Source organism: Coregonus lavaretus, assembly GCF_964263955.1.
Source record: "Coregonus lavaretus genome assembly, chromosome: 28".
In the NCBI taxonomy this organism is placed as follows: Eukaryota; Metazoa; Chordata; class Actinopteri; order Salmoniformes; family Salmonidae; genus Coregonus; species Coregonus lavaretus.
The window spans coordinates 20,414,975-20,440,499 of record NC_140015.1 but is presented as its reverse complement, the minus strand read 5'-3'; the positions used below and the strand labels follow the sequence as shown (position 1 = coordinate 20,440,499).

General features: G+C 44.6%; 2 protein-coding genes across 4 annotated transcripts in view; both read right to left on the bottom strand.

Moving 5' to 3' along the window:
- Positions 1-6,576: 6,576 nt before the first annotated feature.
- LOC311104313 (mitochondrial glycine transporter B-like) lies at positions 6,577-12,471 on the bottom strand. Of its 2 annotated transcripts, none has more exons than XM_084146126.1 (8): positions 12,426-12,471; positions 10,730-10,889; positions 8,752-8,876; positions 8,276-8,360; positions 7,979-8,158; positions 7,678-7,846; positions 7,273-7,439; positions 6,577-7,042 (listed from the first exon to the last, which is right to left on the bottom strand). In XM_084146126.1, exons 2-8 carry the CDS (start codon positions 10,865-10,867, stop codon positions 6,920-6,922), a joined length of 987 nt encoding a protein of 328 aa, XP_084002252.1. In that variant the 5' UTR covers positions 10,868-10,889; positions 12,426-12,471; the 3' UTR covers positions 6,577-6,919. The 2 variants fall into 2 exon arrangements, with proteins under 2 accessions (XP_084002252.1, XP_084002251.1); XM_084146125.1 differs by lacking the exon at positions 12,426-12,471 and adding an exon at positions 11,012-11,144.
- Positions 12,472-12,976: 505 nt separating this feature from the next.
- The window catches only part of LOC311103737 (myosin-9-like), a 37,911-nt gene continuing 25,362 nt past the window's right edge, over positions 12,977-25,525 (bottom strand). For both annotated transcript variants that reach the window (XM_084145371.1, XM_084145372.1), the window contains 26 exons: positions 24,637-24,824; positions 24,345-24,466; positions 24,112-24,181; positions 23,831-23,991; positions 23,602-23,710; positions 23,340-23,471; positions 22,996-23,202; positions 22,767-22,904; positions 22,524-22,647; positions 22,274-22,445; positions 21,915-22,127; positions 21,516-21,660; positions 19,557-19,763; positions 19,348-19,452; positions 19,071-19,223; positions 18,686-18,934; positions 17,538-17,750; positions 17,182-17,394; positions 16,899-17,060; positions 16,625-16,753; positions 16,235-16,323; positions 15,999-16,122; positions 15,671-15,879; positions 15,350-15,458; positions 14,943-15,115; positions 12,977-14,683 (listed from right to left, as the gene is read on the bottom strand). In XM_084145371.1, coding sequence (XP_084001497.1) covers positions 14,575-14,683; positions 14,943-15,115; positions 15,350-15,458; positions 15,671-15,879; positions 15,999-16,122; positions 16,235-16,323; positions 16,625-16,753; positions 16,899-17,060; positions 17,182-17,394; positions 17,538-17,750; positions 18,686-18,934; positions 19,071-19,223; positions 19,348-19,452; positions 19,557-19,763; positions 21,516-21,660; positions 21,915-22,127; positions 22,274-22,445; positions 22,524-22,647; positions 22,767-22,904; positions 22,996-23,202; positions 23,340-23,471; positions 23,602-23,710; positions 23,831-23,991; positions 24,112-24,181; positions 24,345-24,466; positions 24,637-24,824 — 4,025 coding nt within the window. In that variant the 3' untranslated portion in view covers positions 12,977-14,574. The remainder of the gene's footprint in view (positions 14,684-14,942; positions 15,116-15,349; positions 15,459-15,670; positions 15,880-15,998; positions 16,123-16,234; positions 16,324-16,624; positions 16,754-16,898; positions 17,061-17,181; positions 17,395-17,537; positions 17,751-18,685; positions 18,935-19,070; positions 19,224-19,347; positions 19,453-19,556; positions 19,764-21,515; positions 21,661-21,914; positions 22,128-22,273; positions 22,446-22,523; positions 22,648-22,766; positions 22,905-22,995; positions 23,203-23,339; positions 23,472-23,601; positions 23,711-23,830; positions 23,992-24,111; positions 24,182-24,344; positions 24,467-24,636; positions 24,825-25,525) is intronic.

Here is a 25,525-nt window from a genome sequence, read left to right as displayed (position 1 = left end):
AAAGGAAGATTGGAGGTAATTACGCCAAATATATACTCAAGTTTCCAAGCACATGATTGGTTGTTTCACTGACTGTAAATATAACCATCTACTTGCATATTTTATTCACTAGATGGCGCCAACACTCCAGCGCACTAGCAGCACAGAGTAACGTAGGGCTTGGGTGAAGCCGGTAACTAGACGTCGGACGAGGAGCCCATATTAAGACAATGCGATGGAAAGACCATATTAAGACAATGGGGAGACGTTGACTTCTCGGTTAGAGTGGCCTGTGTTGCAACTTTATTTGCTAGAGATACGGAGTTCCAGGTGAAGGTATCACAATATGTACATAGCAGGGGCGGTGTGTTCAATAGGGCGATATGGGCGACGCACTGCCAAACGGGAAAAGGAAGGGATTTTTTTTCTAATCAATTATATCACGGCAACAGTAGTTATCAGTGTTGTAATCTAGACGTCTGATCTGCCACAGTGCCACTAAATGTCCAATCAGGCTAAAGTCGTGCTTCAAATGGCCCCCCCCCCTTTTGGGGCGATTTCAGTCAGGTTGAAAATCGCCCAGAAGTCTGTCATAGACTCCCATGTAAAATCTATTTTTTTCAAATATCAGAGCTTTCAATACAATCTCTATGGGTTTCTGAGGGCTTGCACTTACGCGCTTTCGTCATACGTAACATAACCATGAACGTAACTAAGAAAAGAGCGGGTAGCCTCATCAATCAATTCACTACTACTGTGAAAATGGCTAGGCTTCAGTGCAACTCGATTGTGTCTTTGAAAGAAGTTCCTTTTTGTCGGCGAACAAATGAAGATAAATTGGCAACGAAACAATTAGGACCTCCCAGACCAAATGTAATAATTCAACAGGTTTCTACTAAAGGGGGGAAGTCCTACACCCGAGGATTTTCCAAAAATTGGTACGAACGAAAAACCTGGCTAGCAGGCTGCGATGTAGCTAATGCAGTCTTCTGCTACACCCTGCTTACTCTTTCACCCTGAAGGCGGTACGGCAGACAGCACCGCTTGGACAGCGACTGGTGTGTAACGGACATGCACCATCTTTCAGGAAAGATTAAGAAACATGAGCTGTCAAAGACCCACATGGATTGCTGTTTGAGATTGTCTGCTTTGGGGAGAGTGAACATTCCCACTCAACTGGATGAGGGATACAGGCTAGCTGTCCGCCGCCACAACGATGAGGTTAGTGTTGATAATCACAAGTTTACTGGAGAACTGAAACTGACAAGGCTGACAAGATAGGACCCTTTTGTCCATTGTTATTGGATAGGAACAGAACTTATAACCAGCTCCTGACCTAAATAGATCTTAGCACAACATTTTACTCAACATATCATATTCCATATTCACTATAACAAATATATTTACTACGACATTAGCAAGAACCGCCACATCCTCAGCCGGCTAATCCAGTGTGTGAAGTTTTGCGGAGTGTTTGAGTTAGCTTTGCGAGGCAAAGATGAAACTGAGGGCTCCACCAACCCTGGTAAGCCAACACTTTTGAGATCAGTCAATAAATGCTTCTGGTATTGACTTATATGCTGCCCCTGTCTTCATGTTGTTGCTGGACATATCTTTTTTAAAATGTGTGTAGGTCACCTAAATCATCAGAAAAATTGCCCCCCCCTGAGAATTTTTTCAGGAGCCGCCACTGGTACATAGTGATTTTGCCATTTGTTTTAAAATGCTATTATTGCGGGAAGTGGGGTTATGTGACTGAGTGAATAAAAAATAACAAACTTTTATGACTTATTGAATAGGCCACTTTAAAAAAATGATAATTAAGTTAATAAGTAGACTGGGGTGTTCTCAAAGTCATTTCAGTGGCTCAATCTTAATACATGCGGTGCATCTATGTATTCTCCACAGCAAGTTTACACACATACATCATCTACGACCTCAATACACTCATAATCTGTGTCAAACTCACTTCACATGTCAGTGTTCCCTATCTAATGTAGTAAGCAAAGGCCACTGTGACACAGGCTATCACTGCAGTCTTTGATATGAGGTTTCCAATGAGAATAGCTGATTGGGATGGAACTGGGTGACATGTCATTAAGCTCCAAAAATAACCACAGTTTGTGTGCAAAAGTTTCCAATAGGTTAACAGTGTTTGTTTTACATAATGAGTCAGACATGTAATCCACAGACATTGAAATGTGACTCATACTTAGCTAATAACATATGAAATATGGCATACTTAGCTAATAACACTGTTTTAATGTACAACAAGGTTTCTAGATGAACAAATTATCAAACACAGACACAGCCCTGAATCAAACTGGTTTAGGTCAGTTGAAGATCAGTATAGCCTAATGACTTCTTTTTGCTTGACTCTTGTCTTTCACCCACCTTATCATGAACTGTCCCTTTTGATGTCACACCCCTGCCCCCTTCTCCCAGTCTTATCTCTGTCTGACAGCTCTGTGATAAGCACATTATCATCATGCACTGTTATTACTGTGGGTAGGCATAATGGCTGTGTGTATAAGGTGAAATGAAAAGTAAAAGCTACCTCCGATATTGCTGTAGTAATATTGGAAACATCCACTGCTCTTAAGTACTGTGTGGGCTTATCATATTATCCCCTTTGAATAACGAGGGCAATGTTGGGTTGTAGGAGTAGTTATTAACGCTCCGAGACCAACTGTCATGTGATTTATGGGCCATATAAGTAGGGCATTGTTGGAACATGTGTCTGGACTAAGCTGAGCTGCCTGCGTGTCAGCCTGTCTCTGTCACAGTGACCGCCTACCCACCGCCTCAGCCAGGATTCAGTATGTCATGTGTAAGTTAATTTCCTTCTGAGGACGAATGGGTTGCAGTGGTGGAAAGGCACTAATGCCATGTCACTTTCTGTTGTATCACAGAGAGCGAGGAGAGAGAAAGGGAAGAAAAGAGGTGTAAAGGGATGCAAATACCTTATATAATGAAAACTAGCAGACTCATGTCGTATTCTTATATAATTTTATGAATTTTCTTTAAAAAATAGTAAAATGTTCTCTTCAACACACCAGCATAATTATTCACCATTACAATAAACAGTAATAAATTATATCAAATATGAAAACATGAAAAATTATAATACCATTTTAAGGCAAATCAACTGTACAGCTCAAATGGACAGCAAGCAAAGCTTATTATGTGTTACAACATCACTACCAGAATAATATCTTAGTACAGTGGCAATCGTTTGGCACAAAGGGAAGGCAGGCAGACTCCAACCAACTCACTGCGGTATGACACACTCCAGGGTTTTCAGATTACGGGAGCAGTTAAAGTGCATTTTCAGCTAAGGAGATTGGTCAGATCAGTATGTTAAGCAGTTAGTGTTCTTTGCCTTCAATTTAAAGACAAGCAGATACAAGTTGTGCTAAAGTCTAGGCAAAACAGGTACCTAACATTGTAGAATTCCACAGCTGAATTGTGCCTTGCAAAAGTATTAATCCCCCTTGGCGTTTATCCTATTTTGTTGCATTACAACCTGTAATTTAAAATGATTATTTGGATTTCATGTAATGGACATACACAAAATAGTCAAAATTGGTGAAGTGAAATTAAAAAAATTACGGAAAAGTGGTGCGTGCATATGTATTCACACCCTTTGCTATGAAGCCCCTAAATAAGATCTGGTGCAACCAATTACCTTCAGAAGTCACATAATTAGTTAAATAAAGTCCACCTGTGTGCAATCTAAGTGTCACATGATCTCAGTATATATATACACCTGTTCTGAAAGGCCCCAGAGTCTGCAACACCACTAAGCAAGGGACACCACCAAGTAAGCGGCACCATGAAGACCACGGAGCTCTCCAAACAGGTCAGGGACAAAGTTTTGGAGAAGTACAGATCAGGGTTGGGTTATAAAAAAATATCCGAAACGTTGAACATCCCACGGAGCACCATTAAATCCATTATAAAAAAATGGAAAGAATACGGCACCACAACAAACCTGCCAAGAGAGGGCCCCCCACCAAAACACACGGACCAGGCAAGGAGGGCATTAATCAGAGAGGCAACAAAGAGACCAAAGATAACCCTGAAGGAGCTGCAAAGCTCCACAACAGAGATTGGAGTATCTGTCCATAGGACCACTTTAAGCCGTACACTCCACAGAGCTGGGCTTTACTGAAGAGTGGCCAGAAAAAAAGCTATTGTTTAAAGAAAAAAATAAGCAAACACGTTTTTGGTGTTCGACAAAAGGCATGTGGGCGACTCCCCGAACATATGGACTGGGAAACTGGTCAGAAATGAAGGAATGATGGATGGCGCTAAATATAGGGAAATTCTTGAGGGAAACCTGTTTCAGTCTTCCAGAGATTTGAGACTGGGACGGAGGTTCACCTTCCAGCAGGACAATGACCCTAAGCATACTGCTAAAGCAACACTTGAGTGGTTTAAGGGGAAACATTTAAATGTCTTGGAATGGCCTAGTCAAAGCCCAGACCTCAATCCAATTGAGAATCTGTGGTATGACTTAAAGATTGTTGTACACCAGCGGAACCCATCCAACTTGAAGGAGCTGGAGCAGTTTTGCCTTGAAGAATGGGCAAAAATCCCAGTGGCTAGATGTGCCAAGCTTATAGACAAACAAAATAGGAAAAATGCCAAGGGGGGTGAATACTTTCGCAAGTCACTGTACAGTACCAGTCAAAAGTTTGGACACACCTACTCATTCAAAGGTTTTTCTTTATTTTTACTATATTCTACATCGTAGAATAATAGTGAAGACATCAAAACAATGAAATAACACACATGGAATCATATATTAACCAGAAAAGTGTTAAACAAATGAAAATATATTTTATATTTGAGATTCTTCAAAGTAGCCACCCTTTTTGCCTTGATGACAGCTTTGCACACTCTTGGCATTCTCTCAACCAGCTTCATGAGGAATGCTTTTCCAACAGTCTTGAAGGAGTTCCCACATATGCTGAGCACTTGTTGGCTGCTTTTCCTTCACTCTGCGGTCCAACTCATCCCAAACCATCTCAATTGGGTTGAGGTCGGGTGATTGTGGAGGCCAGGTCATCTGATGCAGCACTCCATCACTCTCCTTGGTCTAATAGCCTTTACACAGCCTGGAGGTGTGTTGGGTCATTGTCCTGTTGAAAAACAAATTATAGTCCCACTAAGCGCAAACCAGATGGGATGGCGTATTGCTGCAGAATGCTGTGGTAGCCATGCTGGTTAAGTGTGCCTTGAATTCTAAATAAATCACTGACAGTGTCACCAGCAAAGCACCCCCACACCATCACACCTCCTCCTCCATGCTTCACGGTGGGAACCACACATGCGGAGATCATCCGTTCACCTACTCTGCGTCTCACAAAGACACAGCGGTTGGAACCAAAAATCTCAAAGGACAGTTTTCCACCAGTCTAATGTCCATTGCTCGTGTTTCTTGGCCCAAGCAAGTATCTTCTTATTATTGGTGTCCTTTAGTAGTGGTTTCTTTGCAGCAGTTCGACCATGAACGCCTGATTCACGCAGTCTCCTCTGAACAGTTGATGTTGAGATGCGTCTGTTACTTGAACTCTGTGAAGCATTTATTTGGGCTGCAATTTCGGAGGCTGGTAACTCTAATGAACTTATCCTCTGCAGCAGAGGTAACTCTGGGTCTTCCTTTCCTGTGGCGGTCCTCATAGCGCTTGATGGCTTTTGCGACTGCACTTGAAGAAACTTTAAAAGTTCTTGAAATTTTCCAGATTGACTGACCTTCATGTCTTAAAGTAATGATGGATTGTCATTTCTCTTTGCTTATTTGTGCTGTTCTTGCCATAATATGGACTTGGTCTTTTACCAAATAGGGCTATACCAACTCTACCTTGTCACAACACAACTGATTGGCTCAAAAGCATTAAGAAGGAAATAAATTCCACAAATTAACTTTTAAGAAGGCACACCTGTTAATTGAAATGCATTCCAGGTGACTACCTCATGAAGCTGGTTGAGAGAAAGCCAAGAGTGTGCAAAGCTGTCATCAAGGCAAAGGGTGGCTACTTTGAAGAATCTCAAATATAAAATATATTTTCATTTGTTTAACACTTTGTTGGTTACTACATGATTCCATATGTGTTATTTCATAGTTTTGATGTCTTCACTATTATTTTACAATGTATAAAATAGTAAAAATAAAGAAAAAACCTGGAATGAGTAGGTGTGTCCAAACTTTTGACTGGTACTGTATATCTAAAGCCTGGAGTAGCTTAAACAGTCAGTGTGGCTGGGAGTCCAGTGGCTAGTCAGGGACCAACAATATTATTATACGACTTATAGTGCAACATGGTATTTTGAAAGTAGTCCAGTAGAATAAGATACCATAAATTAAAGTCTAGTTTGGTGTAGCCTCACACAATGAAGACAGATAATATTGTGCGACGCAAAACTATTGCAATCCATTCAATTATACAGACATTTTAATAAAACGACTAGTCCCAATCTCTCTGTCAAAGTATCCATACCAGTCCTTGAAGTATCATATTTATGCAATGTGTTAATGATGTTATGTCAGAATACTGTATGTCAGTGAAGAAGTCCATTGGCACACTCTCACAACTAGGCAGTCTTAAGACACTACACAGCAGTGCCTTATATTTTTATATTTTAGTCATTTAGCAGATGCTCTTATCCAGAGCGACTTACAGTTAGTGAGTGCATACATTTTCATACTGGCCCCCCGTGGGAAACGAACCCACAACACTGGCGTTGCAAGCGCCTTGCTCTACCAACTGAGCTACAGTGCCTTTCAGGGCACTCCTCACTGTAATGGTTTGTCCTCCTTCAGTGACTTGACTTTCTCTTTCTTCCTCGATCCCCACACGTTCCTCATTTCATTCTCTCTCTTCAGGACTTGTCATCCCTTCTTCTTGTCATCCCTCCTTTTTGTCATCCCTCCTCAGGACTTGAGCCCCATGCGGGCCATCAGCTGTTCATACACCGTCCATGCCATGGCAGCAATCATGGTCCTCCTCAGAGAACGTGGCACCCCGCCCCGGAAGAACCCTTGAAACCCGTGCTCCTGAGAGAGGGAGTGAAATAATGGCACATGTCAACTACTGTAAATCAACCCTGATGTTTTATTACATAGTGTGACACTGTGTTCAAACTAGAGGTCAATATATAAACACATATAGACAACAATTTAGCCTGACCCACATAAGAACAACGTCAGTATATTATACAACAGTGCTATTGCCCTATGCTTAGTAATAGAGCTGTATTCAATAAAACACCCAGAGAGATAGTTACCATGTAAATGTATCGCACAGCGTCTGCAGTCCTCTTGTACAGATGTGGGCTGACTTGGACGTGGGTTTTGACCACGTCAGCTGGCTGGGTGACCAGGGAGGCCAGGACCCCAGCCAGAATCCCACAGCTGAAGTTAGCCAGGGGCGCGTAGGGAGATGTGCTTATCTCTGGGAGAAAGAAACAGAGAGACACTATAAATTCCACTCCACACCAAACAATTCACACTGAGAGAGAGATACGTCAAAGTTATCAAATGTGGCTACTAGTGTAACAAATACTACTGCTCTATGTTTATGTCATCAATGTCCCCATACTGACACTTCAAAGTGATTGCACACACAACTAGTGAAACAAATACTAGTGTTGAGCATTAGTGTAGTGTGTGTCCTGTGTCCTGATACTGACCCTGTGGCAGAGTGTTCTTGGCCTGGCTGTGGAACATGACATAGAGGCCTGAGAAGGGAGCATCTCTGAGGAGGGTGGCGGCCAGCCCTGAGAACAGAGCTCTGGGTCCCTCTGTCTGACACACACTGCGCAGAGCCCCTGCCACGCTCACGTAGTTATACCTGCCACTCTGAAACAACAACAACAGACAAGTATACACATTAAACAGTCCTCATGTAGTCACTGCAATCATATATAGAAAATACAAAGTATTTATCTTTTCCTTCCTGCCCCTCCCCTCCGTCTCTCTACCTGAACATACCTCAAAGCGAGTCTTGATGACAGTTACAGGCAGCATGCAGACCCCTGCCACAGTCCTGGCCCCAGCTCCCAGCAGCACAGACTCCATGGCCCCAGGGCCCTGCTCCAGGAAGTAGTGCTGCTTCAGAGAGTAGTAGGTGCTGAAGTAGATCCCTACGCCGGGGATGGCCCGCACAAATGACTGGAGGAGGAAGCAGAGTAGACATGCTGTCAGAGTCATACAGTATACTCAACACACAGATTCAACACAACTGATGTGTTTCTATTTATATTACTGATCATAAAGAGGCAGACTTACTGGTGAGACCCCCTTCCAAAGTCCTATGAGCTTCTCTGTCCGTACAACACTTAAGAACACAGTCACCATCCCCACTCTTGCTGAACTGAAAAAGAGAAAGAGAGAGAGAAAGACGTATTAACACAAGTAACACACTGTACTCTGAAACGATCAAAAAGTGATTTTTAAGTGTCTTGCAACTACGCTTCATTTCAAAATAGCTGACGTGACATTGAGTTGGTACTAACATGCAGGCCATATGTAACCAGCATGAGTTTTATGAATCTTTGGACTCTCAATGTTCAGATCTACAATCTTGCTTATTCAATGAGACGAGTCAATAGAGTAATGCAATGCTAGTGGGTCTCATGGTCTAGTACAAGCATGTAATCTAGAGCCAGAAAACTTACTACAAACGTAACCTCACCTGATTACTATGTGGAAGTGTGTGGACTACGCTGTAGAGGTATTGACTGAGCCAGCTGAAGGCTACTCACCCAGGCTGCATGTTGCTCTGAAGGGTCTGCAGGCGGGTCTTGACCAGGTCCAGAGGCTGAAAGAGCAGGGTGGAGCATGTTCCACTGAGAGAGCCACACATAAAGGCCTTGAGAGCCGGGTGAGCCTGAGGGGAGAGACAAGCAGGGAGGAGAGGAAGGGAGAGTGTTAACACCGATCACACAGCAGTCATGGTAGAGTGCTCTTCAGTGAGAGCCCAAAGCGTGATGGGCTTTATGATTGTTTACGATGGAGAGCACCAGGCAGAGTGGGTTCTGGGAAATACGACAAATGCACATACACTCGCTACAGTAATTCACATTATATAAACACCCACAAAAGTAGTAAAACAAACATTCAGACTCAAGAATATGAGTGATTACAACACAAAGAAATGTTTAAATTTTTTTGTGTAAGTTTACATGGGACCACGAAGAGAACAGGCAAATGGGTAAAGGACTCTCCATTGGAAAAACTAAGATGCATCAACCCATGAACCACACTATTCCCCTGCCTGCAAGTGTCACCCTACATCAGGTATGTGTTATAATGCATGATCATAATTGGCATGCTTAGTTCTCTAAACAATCTGCCAACACAAACATCAACAAAGAACTGGACGGCTGCAGAAAAAGCATCACATACACCATCCCCAGTCACTCCAATGTTCATATGCTGTATTATAGACAAAAAATAAGACGCCACACACACAATATACAAAACAACACACACATCCCTCCTACAGCTCACATCCCTACCTTCCCCGGGCTCCTTTTCAGTGGCTGAATCTGTTTTTCCTGCATTTGTCCGTGTTTTCCTCCCCTCTCTGGCTACGCTGTTATGAACAGTGGTGGGTTGTCAGGGCAAAAGCCTCCATCCCTCACTTCATTTCTCTATAAGCTTGCCTCAGTTTCCCTTCACAAATGCAGCTTAATCCACTGGCGTATGTTTCCACTCTCTCTCACACACAACCTCTCAATGCTGCTACTCCTACTCTACCCTTCGTCTTTCTGCTTCCAGCTAATGCACATCTCTGCAAAATGCCATGCGTCATACAATGTAAATGTCAGTATGTGTGTGTATGAGCGCATACGCATGTTTTTGTATGTTCTGGCTTCCATAAAACAACTTATCACGGTTTACATTCTAGAGCGTATATGGTTAGGCTATGTGCTGCTATAGAACTATAGAACTACTTGAGTGTAAAAATGCCTTTATTTCCTTATCACTGGGCATGAATTCTAGTACATTTCAATGTCCTCAGCTCTGGTAAATTACTAGGTAGTTCATGTACTGCGATGTAACATTGACAACCTGTACTCATTCACTTGGACTTGAAACATACAACACTTTTTCAAAATGTCCCTGCCCCTCCCTTAATGAGGGCGCTATGGCAACAGCCCACCAACAGTGCTTGTTGACCAATGGCAGTGTTGGCACAGTGGAGGCTTGGCAAAGCCTTGCCCACTTGTTTGGCATGTCTATGAAGATTTAAGGTGGCACCCCGGAGTTTGACCCACTTCAGGGCAGAGGACAATAGAGAACTTGTAAACACAGAAAACATTGAATTCTAGAACAGCCTGAGAAAGTGCATAGTATGAAAGTTGCCTGAAACTTCCATCAGGTTAGAGGGGGATGGACAACTGTGTCAATCAACTATGTCACAGGATGGTACTGTGATTAACATAGGGGCTGGATTGAGAAAGTAGGGCTGGGTTCCCTGATCCAAAATCACAGCCTGACATAAAATGCATGTGAAATCTTAACTGAGATCTTAAATATTAAAACCCAAGCCCTTAGACCACTGACACCCTGTCAATAAAACATACTCACCTATTCACAGTACAGTACATGTATATCAGTCACTGGAGTTACTCTAGAATTATTGTCCTTCAGACTTTCACTATGGATCAAATGCTAAATGATATATAAAAAATATGTTTTAAAAAAGGGGGGAAAAGGAAAAAATATTCCACTCACCAGAGACAGTTCCATGGTTATTTTGAAAGTTGAGAATGAATTCAAATCCAATAATGTTGTCCTTGTATGATCAAAATCTTCGTATGTTTTTTCCTCTTTTTGAATCACTTTCTCAGTCCTTACTCTGCCGCTGGCCATTCAGCAACTTTCCCAAACGCTCCTGCACATGAGATAACAAGTGAAGATTTCAAGAATGGACATTTCAGCTGCGCACACCATTACATAACACAAAACAGGAGAACATTTCAAAACTGATATAGAATGTTACAGGCTGTAACTTACAGCACAGGGGTTTTGCAATGTTGATACAGTGTATCCCTTAAAGCAGATACTGGAGAGCTGCACTGCCTCTGACACTGACTGATACACTGTTGGGTTTGGGACACTCACCACAGCACAGACCTGACACACTATGGTACCAATTTAAGACACACAGTTACTTATTAACTAATCAAAGATCACCACCCAGCACATTAGCAAAACATACACCCTGATCATGCTGCACATGTTTCTCATGAGTGTGTGTGCACATCTGTGTGAGTATATGTCTCTCTGTGTGGTGTACACATGCATGTATATGTGGAGGGGGGCCTGAAGCCTCATGCTCTCAATACTTTTTGAAGAGGCATCGGTGGCCAAATGAAGTTTGAAAGTGCTTTTTAGTCCAGGACTGGGTTTAATAATGTGTCCATACTCCAGACTCTTGATATTCCTTTTTTATGGAATATGTTCTGTCATTTCAAGACATTACTTTAAATGGGTACAGACCCCTCAATCTCAATGGGCATACATCTATGTGACTGATTTTGTGAGAGAGTCAAGTGACTCATCACACTCATTTTATACACTGAAACAGATTAATACAATGACTATTGTTAATGTAACACAGACATCGCTAAATGACTAGTAGCACACTCATTCAGACATTAGGGAATTTGAGGATGTACAGTGTATACATATTTCAATAGCCTACACATTTCTGCGCGTAAGAATTAGCACGGGACAGGAGTGATTTTTATCCAGGGTTATAGAACTGTTGCGGGATCAGGACAGTACAGGAAAAAATGTACAGGTCAAGACGGGACAGTATGAATTTGCACTCCCATGTCAACCTCTAATGTACTAACTAACACTCAAGATAATTAAAAAGTCATATTTTTAACTTTCTTACAACTACAACAAATATGGGCAACATTTATCACAGGTCTCACACTGGATAATTTTTTAATCATGATAAACATAGACCTACAGTGATCTTCTTTGGAACTCCTATGTATCTCAGGAATCCCACCCAGGAATTTAGGAGCTAATGCCGCGACTTTGAAACTTTCCAACGTGAAAGTACCAGAATCAACCAATAGGAAGCTCTACTACAATACCCTCGCTATCATGAGCAAGATAGTTGTCAGAATCATTTCCCAGTCCGAAAATCGTACAATGTCTAATACTATTTAAATTAATTAGAATGAGAACACATTGTAGAGAACACAACTCGATGACAAGTTAGTTACAAAACGTGGACAATGAGAACAAATTTATAAATTCATAGGGCAAAGCATTGAAATGGAGAAAATACAAAATATGTAATCAACAGAAATATGTAATTATTTGATTAAACTATTATCAAGCAAGGCCATTCACTGAAATATTGTAGCCGTTGTATTTATACAATATAAGAACAACGCTCAGTTCTCACCCAAATCTGTCCATCCTTGTGTGCAAGATTCTGTTTAAACCGGTTTAGACTTGCTGCATTATTATCCCGAGCTTGTCCTGTGGAACCATTTCAATTGGGATTTTTCAGTCAAGACTGTCCTCTTGTGGTCATGTCTGAGATGACGTTGCATCAAAAAAACAAAAAAGACCACTGCACAATATTAGATCAGATAGTATAGTTTAGAGTATTGCCAGTTTAAAGCAGCAATCAGCAGTAGAAACATTAACGCGAAATACCCGCCCCTGTTTCAGTAAACAGCTGAGGGATGGGGCTGGAGAAATGGAACCACTCAAATTCATTGACAATACTATGGATGTAAGGACTGACCATCCATTATATACATTTTTTAGTTTGAACCATGTTGAGGCTATTTGTTTGTTTACATTTACTTTGAACTAAGCTCAAATGCATTTATAAGTTATATTCTTTAAGAAGCAATAGATTTTTTAAAATGTAGCTAGGTACAAAAGCAACTGCTGATTGCCCCATTAATATGGACATAAAAAAGAAATAGTCTCAGGAGTCAGTGGTAGCAGTTTAGAAAGCCATCTTTATTGCAATAATACCAACAACTCGCCTCACGATTTCATTTTCAGAGCTGCAGAGAAAATGAACAGTACAAAATGTAGATTTTTTTATATTTTCTTTTTTTTGCTTCCAAGTGTGAGAAAGAGAGTGATCCTTTGTCTGTTATCTGTAATTAATAACAAATTCCTCTCACTTCCCAGCAGTGTGAGCAAAAAAGGCAACCCTGAGCACAGCCTGCAGGGGTCATAGTTCACCCAGACCTAAAGCACCATCCCTCATCTACCTCACCCCATCCCTCAAACACAAAGGACTATTAACACCTGGCCAGGCATTTCAACAGGGAGTCATCTCATCTTCCCAATCTTTTTGTCAGAGAAAGTAAAAAGGATGCCATCAAGATATCATGTGATGTGTTAGACTACGGTGCTGCAAAATGTAACCACGTCCCACTCATCCCAACAACATGCTTGATTCTGTTCAACCACCCCTATACCCCGCCAAGCAGTGCTCTGAGAATACAGTGTGCCGTGAGTAATAAACTACCCCACCACCCCGTAACCTTTGCCCTGCGCATCAATAAAAACATTGATAGTAGTAAAGAAATGCATATAAAAATCAATACATGGATCCAGGAATTAACACCCTTTAACAGTAGAATTTGACTGTGTGTGTGTACGGCTTTAGTGTGTGTTGGCATGAATACATATGAGCCTGCAGTTACTCTCACTTTGTCTTTTCTTGTTTGAGGTGCATCTGCCCTGTCTATCAATGTCTTCAATTTAATGCACCTATGTAATGGTTTATAATTTCTAATCCAGTCTTAAATCTCAGTGCAAAAATTAGAAATTTCAGCACAATCAAATGTTTGTACATTACTGTGATTCTCCAATTAATTTTGTGTGCTTTGTGTGTTTTGTGTGTGTCTATAGATGTAACGGTTTCTTAAGCCCAAAAGCATATGTGTTTTAAGTACTATCCACAGCTAAATTAATCCGGTACAATTGAGCACATAAACCTCCATTATAAACTGAGGTGAGAGCGAGCAAGAGCCATAATAGACATGTAGTACTTTCATACTTAACCATTATAAAAACTTTCGAATAAAATACAAATCTATAGATTGCGATATTACTTTGGTCCCCTTCGAGTAATCCTTCTTCATTTATTTATACTTATTTCGTTCGTTCTTGCGTCAGTTAGAAAAAAGATCCCAAAACAGGACTATTTCTATTGGAATGTTTCCTTACAAAAATATCATTCATTTTAATTTTTTTCCCAGAGAATGAAGAATGAAGCATGAGAAAAGAAATTGGGCCCACAAGTTTGTATGCGTTATGTATGTCAGTATGGTGATTGTCTGAAGTACTATGTTGTATTGGCTTGTATGGATGTGTACGGAATACAAGTGTACATAGATTGTCAAGTCTCCCCATAAGGCTTAGAGAGAGACTGAGGTCTGGCTGTGAAAAAAGCCTATTTACTGCCTCTAAATCATACAGTATCATGATGTTTGTGTCCCTCTAAGTGCATGCGTTACTTTAAGTGGTATGTGTGTGTTGTGTGTGTATGACTGTTGCGGACAGCAGGGAACACTGGCTGTTCATTCAGGCTTGGGCTCGGGGGTCTCGCTCTTGGGCTCACTCTCCTCGTCGCTCTCAATGCCTGCGCGGCTGACAATGCGGCGCATGGTGAAGGGGAGGTCTCCACGCCTGGAACAGAGACAGCAGGGATCAGTGAGTAAGGCAGAGAGGTCGTGACAGGGACACAACACATATACCATGGAATAGAGTCATGGAGGGCCAACAAATCAAAATGGAGGCCCTCTGAGGACATATGATCAGTAATGTAGCAGATGAGGGAATGTGTTTGAAACATACATTGTAAATGCAAGTATGCTGTGTAGGGTGCTAGTACAGTGCTTCAGCATTTAGTCAGTTTGGGTGATGTGCAGTGGAGGAGTGTACGTACCTGAGCTTGCTCTTGAGGGTGCTGACCTCGCGGTTCATGGCGTCGGCTGACTCGGTGGCGTCCTCCAGCTCCCTCTGCAGTTTCCTGCGGTTGGCGTTGGCTCTCTGGGCTTCCTCCTCAGACTCCTCAAGCTGCCTCTTCAGCTGCTTCATACGAGAGTTCAGCTTGTCCGACTGCGTGCACACACACACACACACGCATTAGCATCAAGTACCAAGGTGGATGCTACACATAGGTGGTGGATGGGGTTCCAAGACAATGTAAAGTACACTGAAATTTGGTGAAACGCTTTATATAAATGTAATCCATTAAATCATTCATACAAACTAGAGAGTTACACAGAGACTTCATGTTGGCTGGTGTAAAGCTGTTGGGCTTGTGTTTAAGCTAGATATCCGAGCCCTGACCTGGTCTTTGTACTGCTCTGTGTTGCGTCTCTCATCGTCCACCGCGAGGACGACCTCCTTTAGCTTCTTCTCTGTGCGGCGCACCAGCTTGGACGCTTGCTGCCTCTCCCTGTGGAAAGAAACATTTGGGTCACATGGACAGGCTGAAACTTCTACTTAACTTCTCCATGGCTTGTGGGATTTTCACCATCTGACCTCACCCATGCTGCAATTTCAGTTAATATTTAGAATTATGCAGAGCCCAGGAGAGGCAGGTTATCTGAATGAGGATGCTGATGGTAGAGCCTCAGGGGGTCTAAGGTCAGGCTCAGACCCACTCACCTGGTCTCGATGTCCACCTGCTCCTCCAGCTGGGCGATCTTGGCCTCCAGGGCAGCGATAGTGGCCTTGTACTTGGACTTGACGGTTCCCTCCAGCTCCTGCAGCTTCAGCTTCAGCTCCTTGTTCTGGCGCTCCAGCTGGGAGCGGGCCCCCTCCAGGCGCTGGGAGGTACTGCGCTCTGCCGTCATCTCTACAGTCATCTGGTCAGTCTGACAGAGACAAGGGGTTAAACTGTACTTATGGCCTGACCCACCTTATCATTAGACATAAACTATCCCGTCTGTACACATGCTGCATGAAAGTCAACTGCCGTCCTTGGCTGTCCTACCTGCAGCAGAGCTCTCTTCAGCCTATCGTTGACCAGCTCAGTGTTACACTGCTCCTCTTCCAGCTCCTCCTCCAGCTGTGCGATACGAGCCTCCAGTCTCCGTTTTTCCTCCGCAATCAGACCGCTGAGAGAAAAAGGAAGTGGAAAAGAAAGGAGGGAGAGGGATAGACATTTGGGTCATTATAGGCAGAGATAAACAACAGTAGGTTATGAAAGATGTAGAAAATGGTTCCTACTTCTTGGCGGCCTGGTTGTTGATCTCATCCTGCAGCTCGTCTCTCTCCTGCTGGGCCTGTCTCTTCACCCGCTCTGCAGCAGCCAGCTCCTGGGGGGGGGGAACCAAAGAGTGCGTGTGGGAGTGGCATGAAAATGGAAGACACACAGGGCCAAATCCTAACTTGAGATAAGCGCTCATAACTAACTTTTCACATTAATCATGATTTTTGTGGAGCATTTGTGCAAAAGTTTGAGTTATGTGCAAATACAGTTTCTCACGGTAGGATTTATAAAAATAGTTAGAGTTACAGAAGTCGGTTTTTTACTGTTTGGGAGGGTGAGGTGTCAGGTGAGAATAAAACGAGAGACTAGTGTGAGATGTTAGATGAGGGGCAGCAGTGCAGACTGACCTCTGTCATCTGGATCATGTCGGCCTCCATGCTCTTGAGCTTCTTCTCGTTCTCCTTGGCCTGGGCCATGATCTCGTCTCTGGACATACGAGTGTCCTCCAGCTCCCTCAGCAGCTCCTTCATCTGGGCCTGGTGGAGAGGAGGGAGAGGTCCAAAACATATATTTCTAGCAAACTACTCACCATCTGCATGCATCTTGATTTGAATAGAATGCGGTCCTGGTATAAAAACATACTACAGGTCAGAAGCTGGTGATAATGTAATTGGTTGTTACCTGAAGCTTCTTAAGCTGTTTGAGGGCCTCATCACGATTCTTGTTGGCCATGTCGATTGCTGCCTCCAGCTCCTTCAGGTCCAGCTCCAGCTTCTTACGGGCTGCCACGGCAACAGAGCGCTGCTTCCTCTCATCCTCCAACTCCAATTCCATCTCACGCACCTGAGGACCAGAGAGATTCAAGCTTTCAATCACTGGACTACGTGTCCCATTTTACAGTGGACAAATAACACACAGTAAGGAACCGTTACCTACCAAGTTAAGCCTGTAGCTACTAGTGTACCTGTTTGATCAGCTGTCTCTTCTTCTCCTCGCCCATCTCATCTCGTCCTGCCAGGTCTCTCTCATACTGGGCCTTCATGGCCTGCATGTTGACCTCCAGACGCAGCTTGGCGTCCTCCGTGGCCTGCAGCTCGTCCTCCAGCTCCTCCAGCTGAGTCCTCATCTCCTCCAGCTGCTGCTCCATGCCACGCTTGGACTTCTCCAGCTCGTGCACCTGAAGGAAAATAGTGGAGATTGTGATGAGAAATAGCAGGACTTTGGGACCAGTATGAAAACAAAGGATTTGAATTGAACAATTCAACATCTCCCAGCCCCCCAGCCCCCCCGCCGAAAAAAAATGACACTCGGCTGTCTTACACTCTTGCCGACGTCATCCTTCGAGGAGACCAGGTCCTCCATCTCAGCGCGGAGCAGCTTGTTGGCGCGGTCCATCTCGTCCTTCATGTCAATGAGGGACTCCAGCTCGCGGGTCAGAGCCAGGGCCCGGGTCTCCTTCTCCCTGGCCTCAGCCTCAGCCTTGTCCCTCTCCTCAGCATAGCGGCATGAGATGGTCTTCTCCTCAGCCAGCATCTATAAGTAAAATGGAGGAATGTCATACAACATACTGTATTTCAAGACCCAGATTTTTCCCTAATAGTTATGGATTTTCATAAATCAACCCTTCCAAGTAATTTACCCTCCAGTTTGAGTGAATTAAATTGTGGACAGTAACCAGGTTTCCTACAACCTTTTAATGCGAGTAAAGTACATGTCTGGTAAAAAAATAATAATCACGACAGGCCTGATGGAAACAGCAAAACAGGTGGGATCTTTTTGCGTCTAAAATTAATTATGCGAGAAATGGTGGTGGAAACGCCTTTATGCACAAATATTGATATAGTAACCATCATATCAAAGTAAACTTGGAGTAACGTGATGACGTGAGGTCCTCCCACTACGACTCGGGAAAGCATACAGTTTATTAGGTTAGATGAAATGCATATGATGAATGTCACAGGGTGGTGAAAGTGCACAGTAATGAGCTTGATGCTCCTTTCCAATAAATAATGAGGGTCTTACTCTTATTCTGGTGACATGATGGTCGATGCTTGGCTGCCGTTTAACAAATAAAATACTTGCTCTTCTGTCCATAATAACCATATGTAGGTAGCTTACCCGAACAGTATCTGCGAGCTGTTGGCTAAAGCGCACGTATCAAGGCCAGAGTGGGCACATTCGCTATAGAACGCAAAAAATAATAATCTGACAAAACCATCAGTAGAGTTGAAAATTCGATGGAAACCCATTTAACGTAAAAACATTTAAAAAATTTGTTACATTGGAATTTATCCGCAAAAGTTATTTTTACGTGTACTACGTCATCACGTACAGCCTTTTATCCGCAAAAGTCAATTTGATGGAAACATCTCTGCTGGGAAATCACATTGTTTTTATGCAGATTTTAGAATATTCGCATGAAAATCTGTAACCAACTGGATGAAAACCTAGCTAGTGTTACTACTAACCTGGTCGAACTTCTTCTGCTTCTTCTCCAGATTGGTTACGGTCTGTCTGAGGTGGTCCTGGTCCACCACCATGTCGTCCAGCTCCTGCTGCAGACGAGTCTTAGTCTTGTCCAGTTTCTCAAAGGCACTGCACTTCTCCTCCATTCGCTGGCTGAGCCCCTCCAAGTCCCTCTGCAACCTCTTCTTCCCCTCCTCCGCGTTCTCCAGACAGCCCGCCTCCTGCTCAGACTTCTTCTTCATCTCTGCCAGCTATAGGGGGACACCGCCTGTCACTCAAACATTGTGGTGTGGTTTATGGGTTCTAGTGATGTGTTGAACAAATAAATCTAATAGCACATTTGAGTCAATCCAATTTTAAGGTGTATGCTGCTGTGTGTGTGTTTACCTGAGCCTGCACGGTGAGCAGCTGCTTCTCCACGTTCCTCTTGCTCCCCTCCTCCTCCTCCAGCTGTTCTCTCAGAGTGTTCTGTTCATCCTCCAGCTGACGCAGACGAGTGCCCATGGACAGCTTCTGACGAGTCTCCTCCTGGAGCAGCTCCTGTAGGTAGAAGAGAAACGCTGGCACGGTTATAGTCCGGTTATAGCAACGTTTACAGATAACCATGACAAAACTAGTTCATTATTTAATACTTGGATCTGTTGTAGTCTATGGAGTACTGTACCTGTACATCCTGCAGCTGAGATTCCACAGAAGAGCAGTCCTTGGATGCTTTGATGGACTTACCCTCCACCTCACTGAGCAAGCCATTGACAGTCTCCAACTCAGCCTTTAGAGGAACACAACCAAAACAGTCATCAATATGGGCCTTACAGCTAGTGTACAGGTCACATATTTCAAATCGTCCCTGAAAGGAGATGAATGGTACTGTACCTGCATCTTGGCCACTCTCTCAGCCAGCTCAATCCTCTGGCGCTCGCTCTCTCCATGTTTGACTTGTAGCTCCTGGACCTGGCCCTCAGCCTTTTTCCTGCGGTGCTCAGAGTCTCCCTTCCCCTGCATCAGGCTCTGCAGCTCGATGGCCAGCTCGTTACGCTCACTCTCCAGAGCCTGCTTGGTCTTCTCCACTGACACCTTGTTCTGTTAGGGGAGGGGGATAGAACACCAGGGGTCAGTGCATGTACAGATACTGTAATACAAAGGAGTTCTTGAGGGCTTGTGTATGTATGCATGTATGTACAGTGAGGGAAAAAAGTATTTGATCCCCTGCTGATTTTGTACGTTTGCCCACTGACAAAGACATGATCAGTCTATAATTTTAATGGTAGGTTTATTTGAACAGTGAGAGACAGAATAACAACAAAAAAATCCAGAAAAACGCATGTCAAAAATGTTATAAATTGATTTGCATTTTAATGAGGGAAATAAGTATTTGACCCCTCTGCAAAACATGACTTAGTACTTGGTGGCAAAACCCTTGTTGGCAATCACAGAGGTCAGACGTTTCTTATGGTTGGCCACCAGGTTTGCACACATCTCAGGAGGGATTTTGTTCCACTCCTCTTTGCAGATCTTCTCCAAGTCATTAAGGTTTCGAGGCTGACGTTTGGCAACTCGAACCTTCAGCTCCCTCCACAGATTTTCTATGGGATTAAGGTCTGGAGACTGGCTAGGCCACTCCAGGACCTTAATGTGCTTCTTCTTGAGCCACTCCTTTGTTGCCTTGGCCATGTGTTTTGGGTCATTGTCATGCTGGAATACCCATCCACGACCCATTTTCAATGCCCTGGCTGAGGGAAGGAGGTTCTCACCCAAGATTTGACGGTACATGGCCCCGTCCATCGTCCCTTTGATGCGGTGAAGTTGTCCGGTCCCCTTAGCAGAAAAACACACCCAAAGCATAATGTTTCCACCTCCATGTTTGACGGTGGGGATGGTGTTCTTGGGCTCATAGGCAGCATTCCTCCTCCTCCAAACACGGCGAGTTGAGTTGATGCCAAAGAGCTCCATTTTGGTCTCATCTGACCATAACACTTTCACCCAGTTCTCCTCTGAATCATTCAGATGTTCATTGGCAAACTTCAGACGGGCATGTATATGTGCTTTCTTGAGCAGGGGGACAGTGCGGGCGCTGCAGGATTTCAGTCCTTCACAGTGTAGTGTGTAACCAATTGTTTTCTTGGTGACTATGGTCCCAACTGCCTTGAGATCATTGACAAGATCCTCCCGTGTAGTTCTGGGCTGATTCCTCACCGTTCTCATGATCATTGCAACTCCACGAGGCGAGATCTTGCATGGAGCCCCAGGCCGAGGGAGACTGACAGTTATTTTGTGTTTCTTCCATTTGCGAATAATCGCACCAACTGTTGTCACCTTCTAACCAAGCTGCTTGGCGATGGTCTTGTAGCCCATTCCAGCCTTGTGTAGGTCTACAATCTTGTCCCTGACATCCTTGGAGAGCTCTTTGGTTTTGGCCATGGTGGAGTTTGGAATCTGATTGATTGATTGCTTCTGTGGACAGGTGTCTTTTATACAGGTAACAAGCTGAGATTAGGAGCACTCCCTTTAAGAGTGTGCTCCTAATCTCAGCTCGTTACCTGTATAAAAGACACCTGGGAGCCAGAAATCTTTCTGATTGAGAGGGGGTCAAATACTTATTTCCCTCATTAAAATGCAAATCAATTTATAACATTTTTGACATGCGTTTTTCTGGATTATTTTGTTGTTATTCTGTCTCTCACTGTTCAAATAAACCTACCATTAAAATTATAGACTGATCATTTCTTTGTCAGTGGGCAAACGTACAAAATCAGCAGGGGATCAAATACTTTTTTCCCCTCACTGTATGCATGCATGCATGCATGTATGTATGTATGCGTGTATATCACCCACTCTCTTGGCCTGCTCCAGTTGCTCGTTGAGCTCATCGAAGGCCTGGCTGTGTTTCAGTCTCATCTCCACCACCTGCTGCTCGTGGACCTTGGCTTCGTCCTCTAGAACCTTCTTCAGCTGGTTCACCTCAGTCTCACGCTTGGTCCTGACAGACAGAAGTAGAGAAATGAAGGAAAGCGGGAATAGGACATTGTCAGATTGTGTGCTAAGCTAAATACTGGGAAACAAGGAAAATAAACGAAGTTGAGAGTGTATGAGAATTGTCATCAACTCATGAAAACATTTTTCTAGAAGGTCAACATGATGGCATCCATTATGTGGCATCTTATTTCACAATAAACCAGTTTCATTTAAACACAGTGGACGACTATGTAACTGATCTCCCTCGGGTGTCAGTACCTGAGCTCCTGCTGGGCAGCAGTGGAGTCCAGTGTGTCCTCCAGCTCAGTCTTGAGGGCCTCCAGCTCCTCTCCCAGGTCCCTGCGGTTCTTCTCAGCCTTGGTGCGTGCGGCCCTCTCCAGCTCCAGGTCCTCCTGCAGCTCAGACAGCTGGGCTTCCATTTCCCGGATCTTCTTTTGGGCCAAGTTCTTCTGGGCTGCCTCCTCCTCAATCCTGAGGAGGGAAGGAGAGGGAAATGGAGGGTGTTGTAACATTCATTATGCCATGTAAATACAATTTACAGAGTTCTTACAGAGTGATCACACTAAAGCCACTACGTATGTTTATATGTGATTTCAGAGATCTTGTAGAGATCCCACCTGGCCAGGGCTGCCTGCAGCTCCTCCTCCTTCTTGGCCAGCTGGGCGCGGAGCTCAGCGATCTGGGCCTGCAGCTCAGCTATCTGGTCAAGGAGATCAGTAGAGTCTCCCTCCAGCTTACGCCTGTTCTTCTCCAGCTCCTGACGGCCCTTCTCCTCCCTGCGCAGGCGGTCTAAGGGAGAGAAGGAGAAGAAGAGTTAAGGAGGAAATAAGAGCAACTTGGTCAACATGGTGCATGTGCTCCACCTACCCTCCAGGTCAGTGATCATGGCCTCGTGCTTGTTCTTGAGTTTCTGAAGGCTCTTGGACTTCTCCTCCTCCTCAGTCAGGTTAGAGGTGAACTCAGAGATACGCTCCTCCATTAGCTTTTTCTCCTGTGGGACACCCACAACACAACCAGGAGTTCACAACACAATTCTATCCATTTTACTTATACAGATCCATCCCTCTTCCATCCATACACCTGTCTGCCCATTGATGGTTGGATACGGACCTTCATGAGTTTGTTGTTCTGGTCTTCAAGAACCATGACGTCCTCCTCGATCTTCTTCAGCTTGGAGTCTGTGGTCACCTTTTCCAGTTGCAGCCTCTGCCTGGCAGCCTCCTCCTCATCCAACTGCTGCTCCAGGTCCTACACACACACAGGAGGAGAAAGAGTTAGCACAGTGTGTACCTGCCACGCTGCCCACAAAGTGTGTGTTGGTTTGTGTGGGTGTCCTCACCGTGATGTTCTGCTGCATCTTCTTCTTCTCTGTCTGTAGATGTGTAGCTCTCTCCTCCTCCTCCTCCACTCTGGCCTCCAGGTCATGAAGGATCTCCTCCAGCTCCTGCTTCTTAGCGGCCAGACGGGCTCTCATCTCCTCCGCCTCAGCACACAGCTCTGTCTCAGCCTGCAGCTGCTCCTGCAGGGCCTGCTTCTCGGCACTCAACTGGGGGAGACAGAGAAAATATGGTGTTAAGGGTTCATCAATGCCGTTTCAAGTTAGGTTGCGCAAACTATTGTTTTATTATAAATGATCAACATGTTACTTTAGGGCTGCTCCAGTGATGGAGGGCCTCCTCTTACCTGGTGCTGTTTGACCTCCATCTCCTGCAGCTGCCTCTCAGCATGCTCCTGCCTGTCCTTCACCTTGGTCAGCTCATCGTCCTTGGCCTGCATCTCCTCCTCCTGCCTGCTCACCTGCAGCAGGGGCTTCACCTGGGGGACGAGGGGAGAGGGACAGTTAAGAGGAGAATAGAAAGGCTATTGTACCCCAGTATTCCCAGGGGGTTCGGCTGAGTCCAGTACCACGGTAAAGGAACAACAGTAGCATAAGTACAGTGTGTACCTTGGTGAAGAGTCTCCACCACTGCCAGTTCCTGAGTTTGAGGTAGGCAGAACAGTTCCTCTGGATCACCTTCATGGCGGTCAGCTGCTGCTGTCTCCTGGCAAACGCCCTGCAGAGCGAGAGAGAGAGAAACACTTACGTATCTTCTAAATACAGTTATAAGACCTGAATCAAAACTTTTTCACTGCAGCCATATGATAAGACCGTTGGAGTCAGGGGGTCTCCTTACCTGCGGGCCACGTAGCCTCTGCACCAGGCCTGGAAGCTGATGATGACGTCAGTGATCTTCATGTCCCTCTCCTCCTCCAGGTGAGCTAGCACTCCAGCCCTGAAGAACACCTTACTCTGACCAATCCTGAACAGGTTGGGATCCAGCTCCAGGCTTTTGATCTGACAGGAGGGTGAGGTATACAATCAGTTCAACTGTGACAATATTCATCTCTTCGTTCTGTTTCATTCTGAATGAGTGAGAATGTTCTAGAACAAGAGAATAATGCCCTTCTCTCTTACCATGAGCACACAGGCCTGTTTTCCATCCATGAAGCCCTTGGGGATGGAGTTGGGAGTGAGGATCTCGTACCTTAGAGAGAGACAAAGGCACATGCAGGGGATCATCAGAGTTGTACTCAACTCAACAGAAGCAACATACACAGCATGATGCAACAATAATATGAGGTTAAGTTGGGGAACTGGTGAAAAGACAAGACATTCGTATGCAGCCACAATGGGATTGTTTACGGTACCTCTGTCTGAACTCCTGGAAGACGATACGGTTGGGGAAGCCCTGTCTGCAGATACGGATCCCCTCCAGAACACCATTACACCTCAGCTGGTCCAGAACCAGGTGGGGGTCTAGCTTACCAGCCTATAGGGGAGGGAAGAAAGGGAACCTGTTTAGATGCGTAAATGAAAAGCTGCCAAGATAACACCACTAGCATAAGTTCTGGGTGCCTCTGTTGCCTACTGTGTTTGGAGGGCATCTTGAGAGAAACTATTGTTTGGATGTTTTCACTGGTGGAGGTGATCGACTGGTACCTTCTTCTCGTGGTTGGGGATGATGCAGCGGACGAAGTTGGGGTTGGTGTTCCTCAGAGTGGCCATGAGCTTGGACAGCTGCTCCTTGTAAAGCTGGCCCACCGTCCGGAACATGCCCTTACGGGTCTTAAAGGCACCAGGCATCTCAGACATCCCTGCAACCTTATCCAGGCCCACGATACGATCCACTGAGAGGGGGAAGACGGAGAGAAGAACAAGAGGAGAGGAGAGAGGGTGAAGTGAGACCAGAGAGGCTTGCACATTTGGGAATATCTAACCAGGCAAACACCACACAGTGAAAACAAACCACAACATAAAACACATGAAGCAGAGTATAATGGAGGTGGGGGGGGGGGGGTCTCATCTCTCCATGGAGGATGGAGAGAGATGACTGACTGGTTCAAAACCAGTGACACCACAACACTGGGTGAATGCAGAGGACAAATACAGTAGGAAGGGGGATTTGGGGAATGAGAGGAGAGGGGTCACAAAATGCCAGTGAAGCGTGGGGGGAGGAGAGGGAATCACACTAGAACGAGACGCAACTCGATGCAGTGAGTGAAGGTGTGTGTGTGTGTGTGTGTGTGTGTGTGTAACTGCTTACACTATGTGACCATCTTAATACGTCAAATGTGTGGTGCGAACCTACATACTATTTGGAAATCAATGTTTGTGACAAACTGTGCATTTGTGGGCATGTTTTTATTGGTGACGACGGAACCAAACCCATGCAGTATATACCCATTGCTGCAGTACCCATGAGCAACACCAGGGGTCCCAAACCACACTATTACACAGAGGGAGAGAGGGAGAGTCCAATGAAAGAGCAACAAGTGGTAGATCTCACTGCACACAGAGCTGGGGGGGGGGGGGGGGGGGGGTCATTACA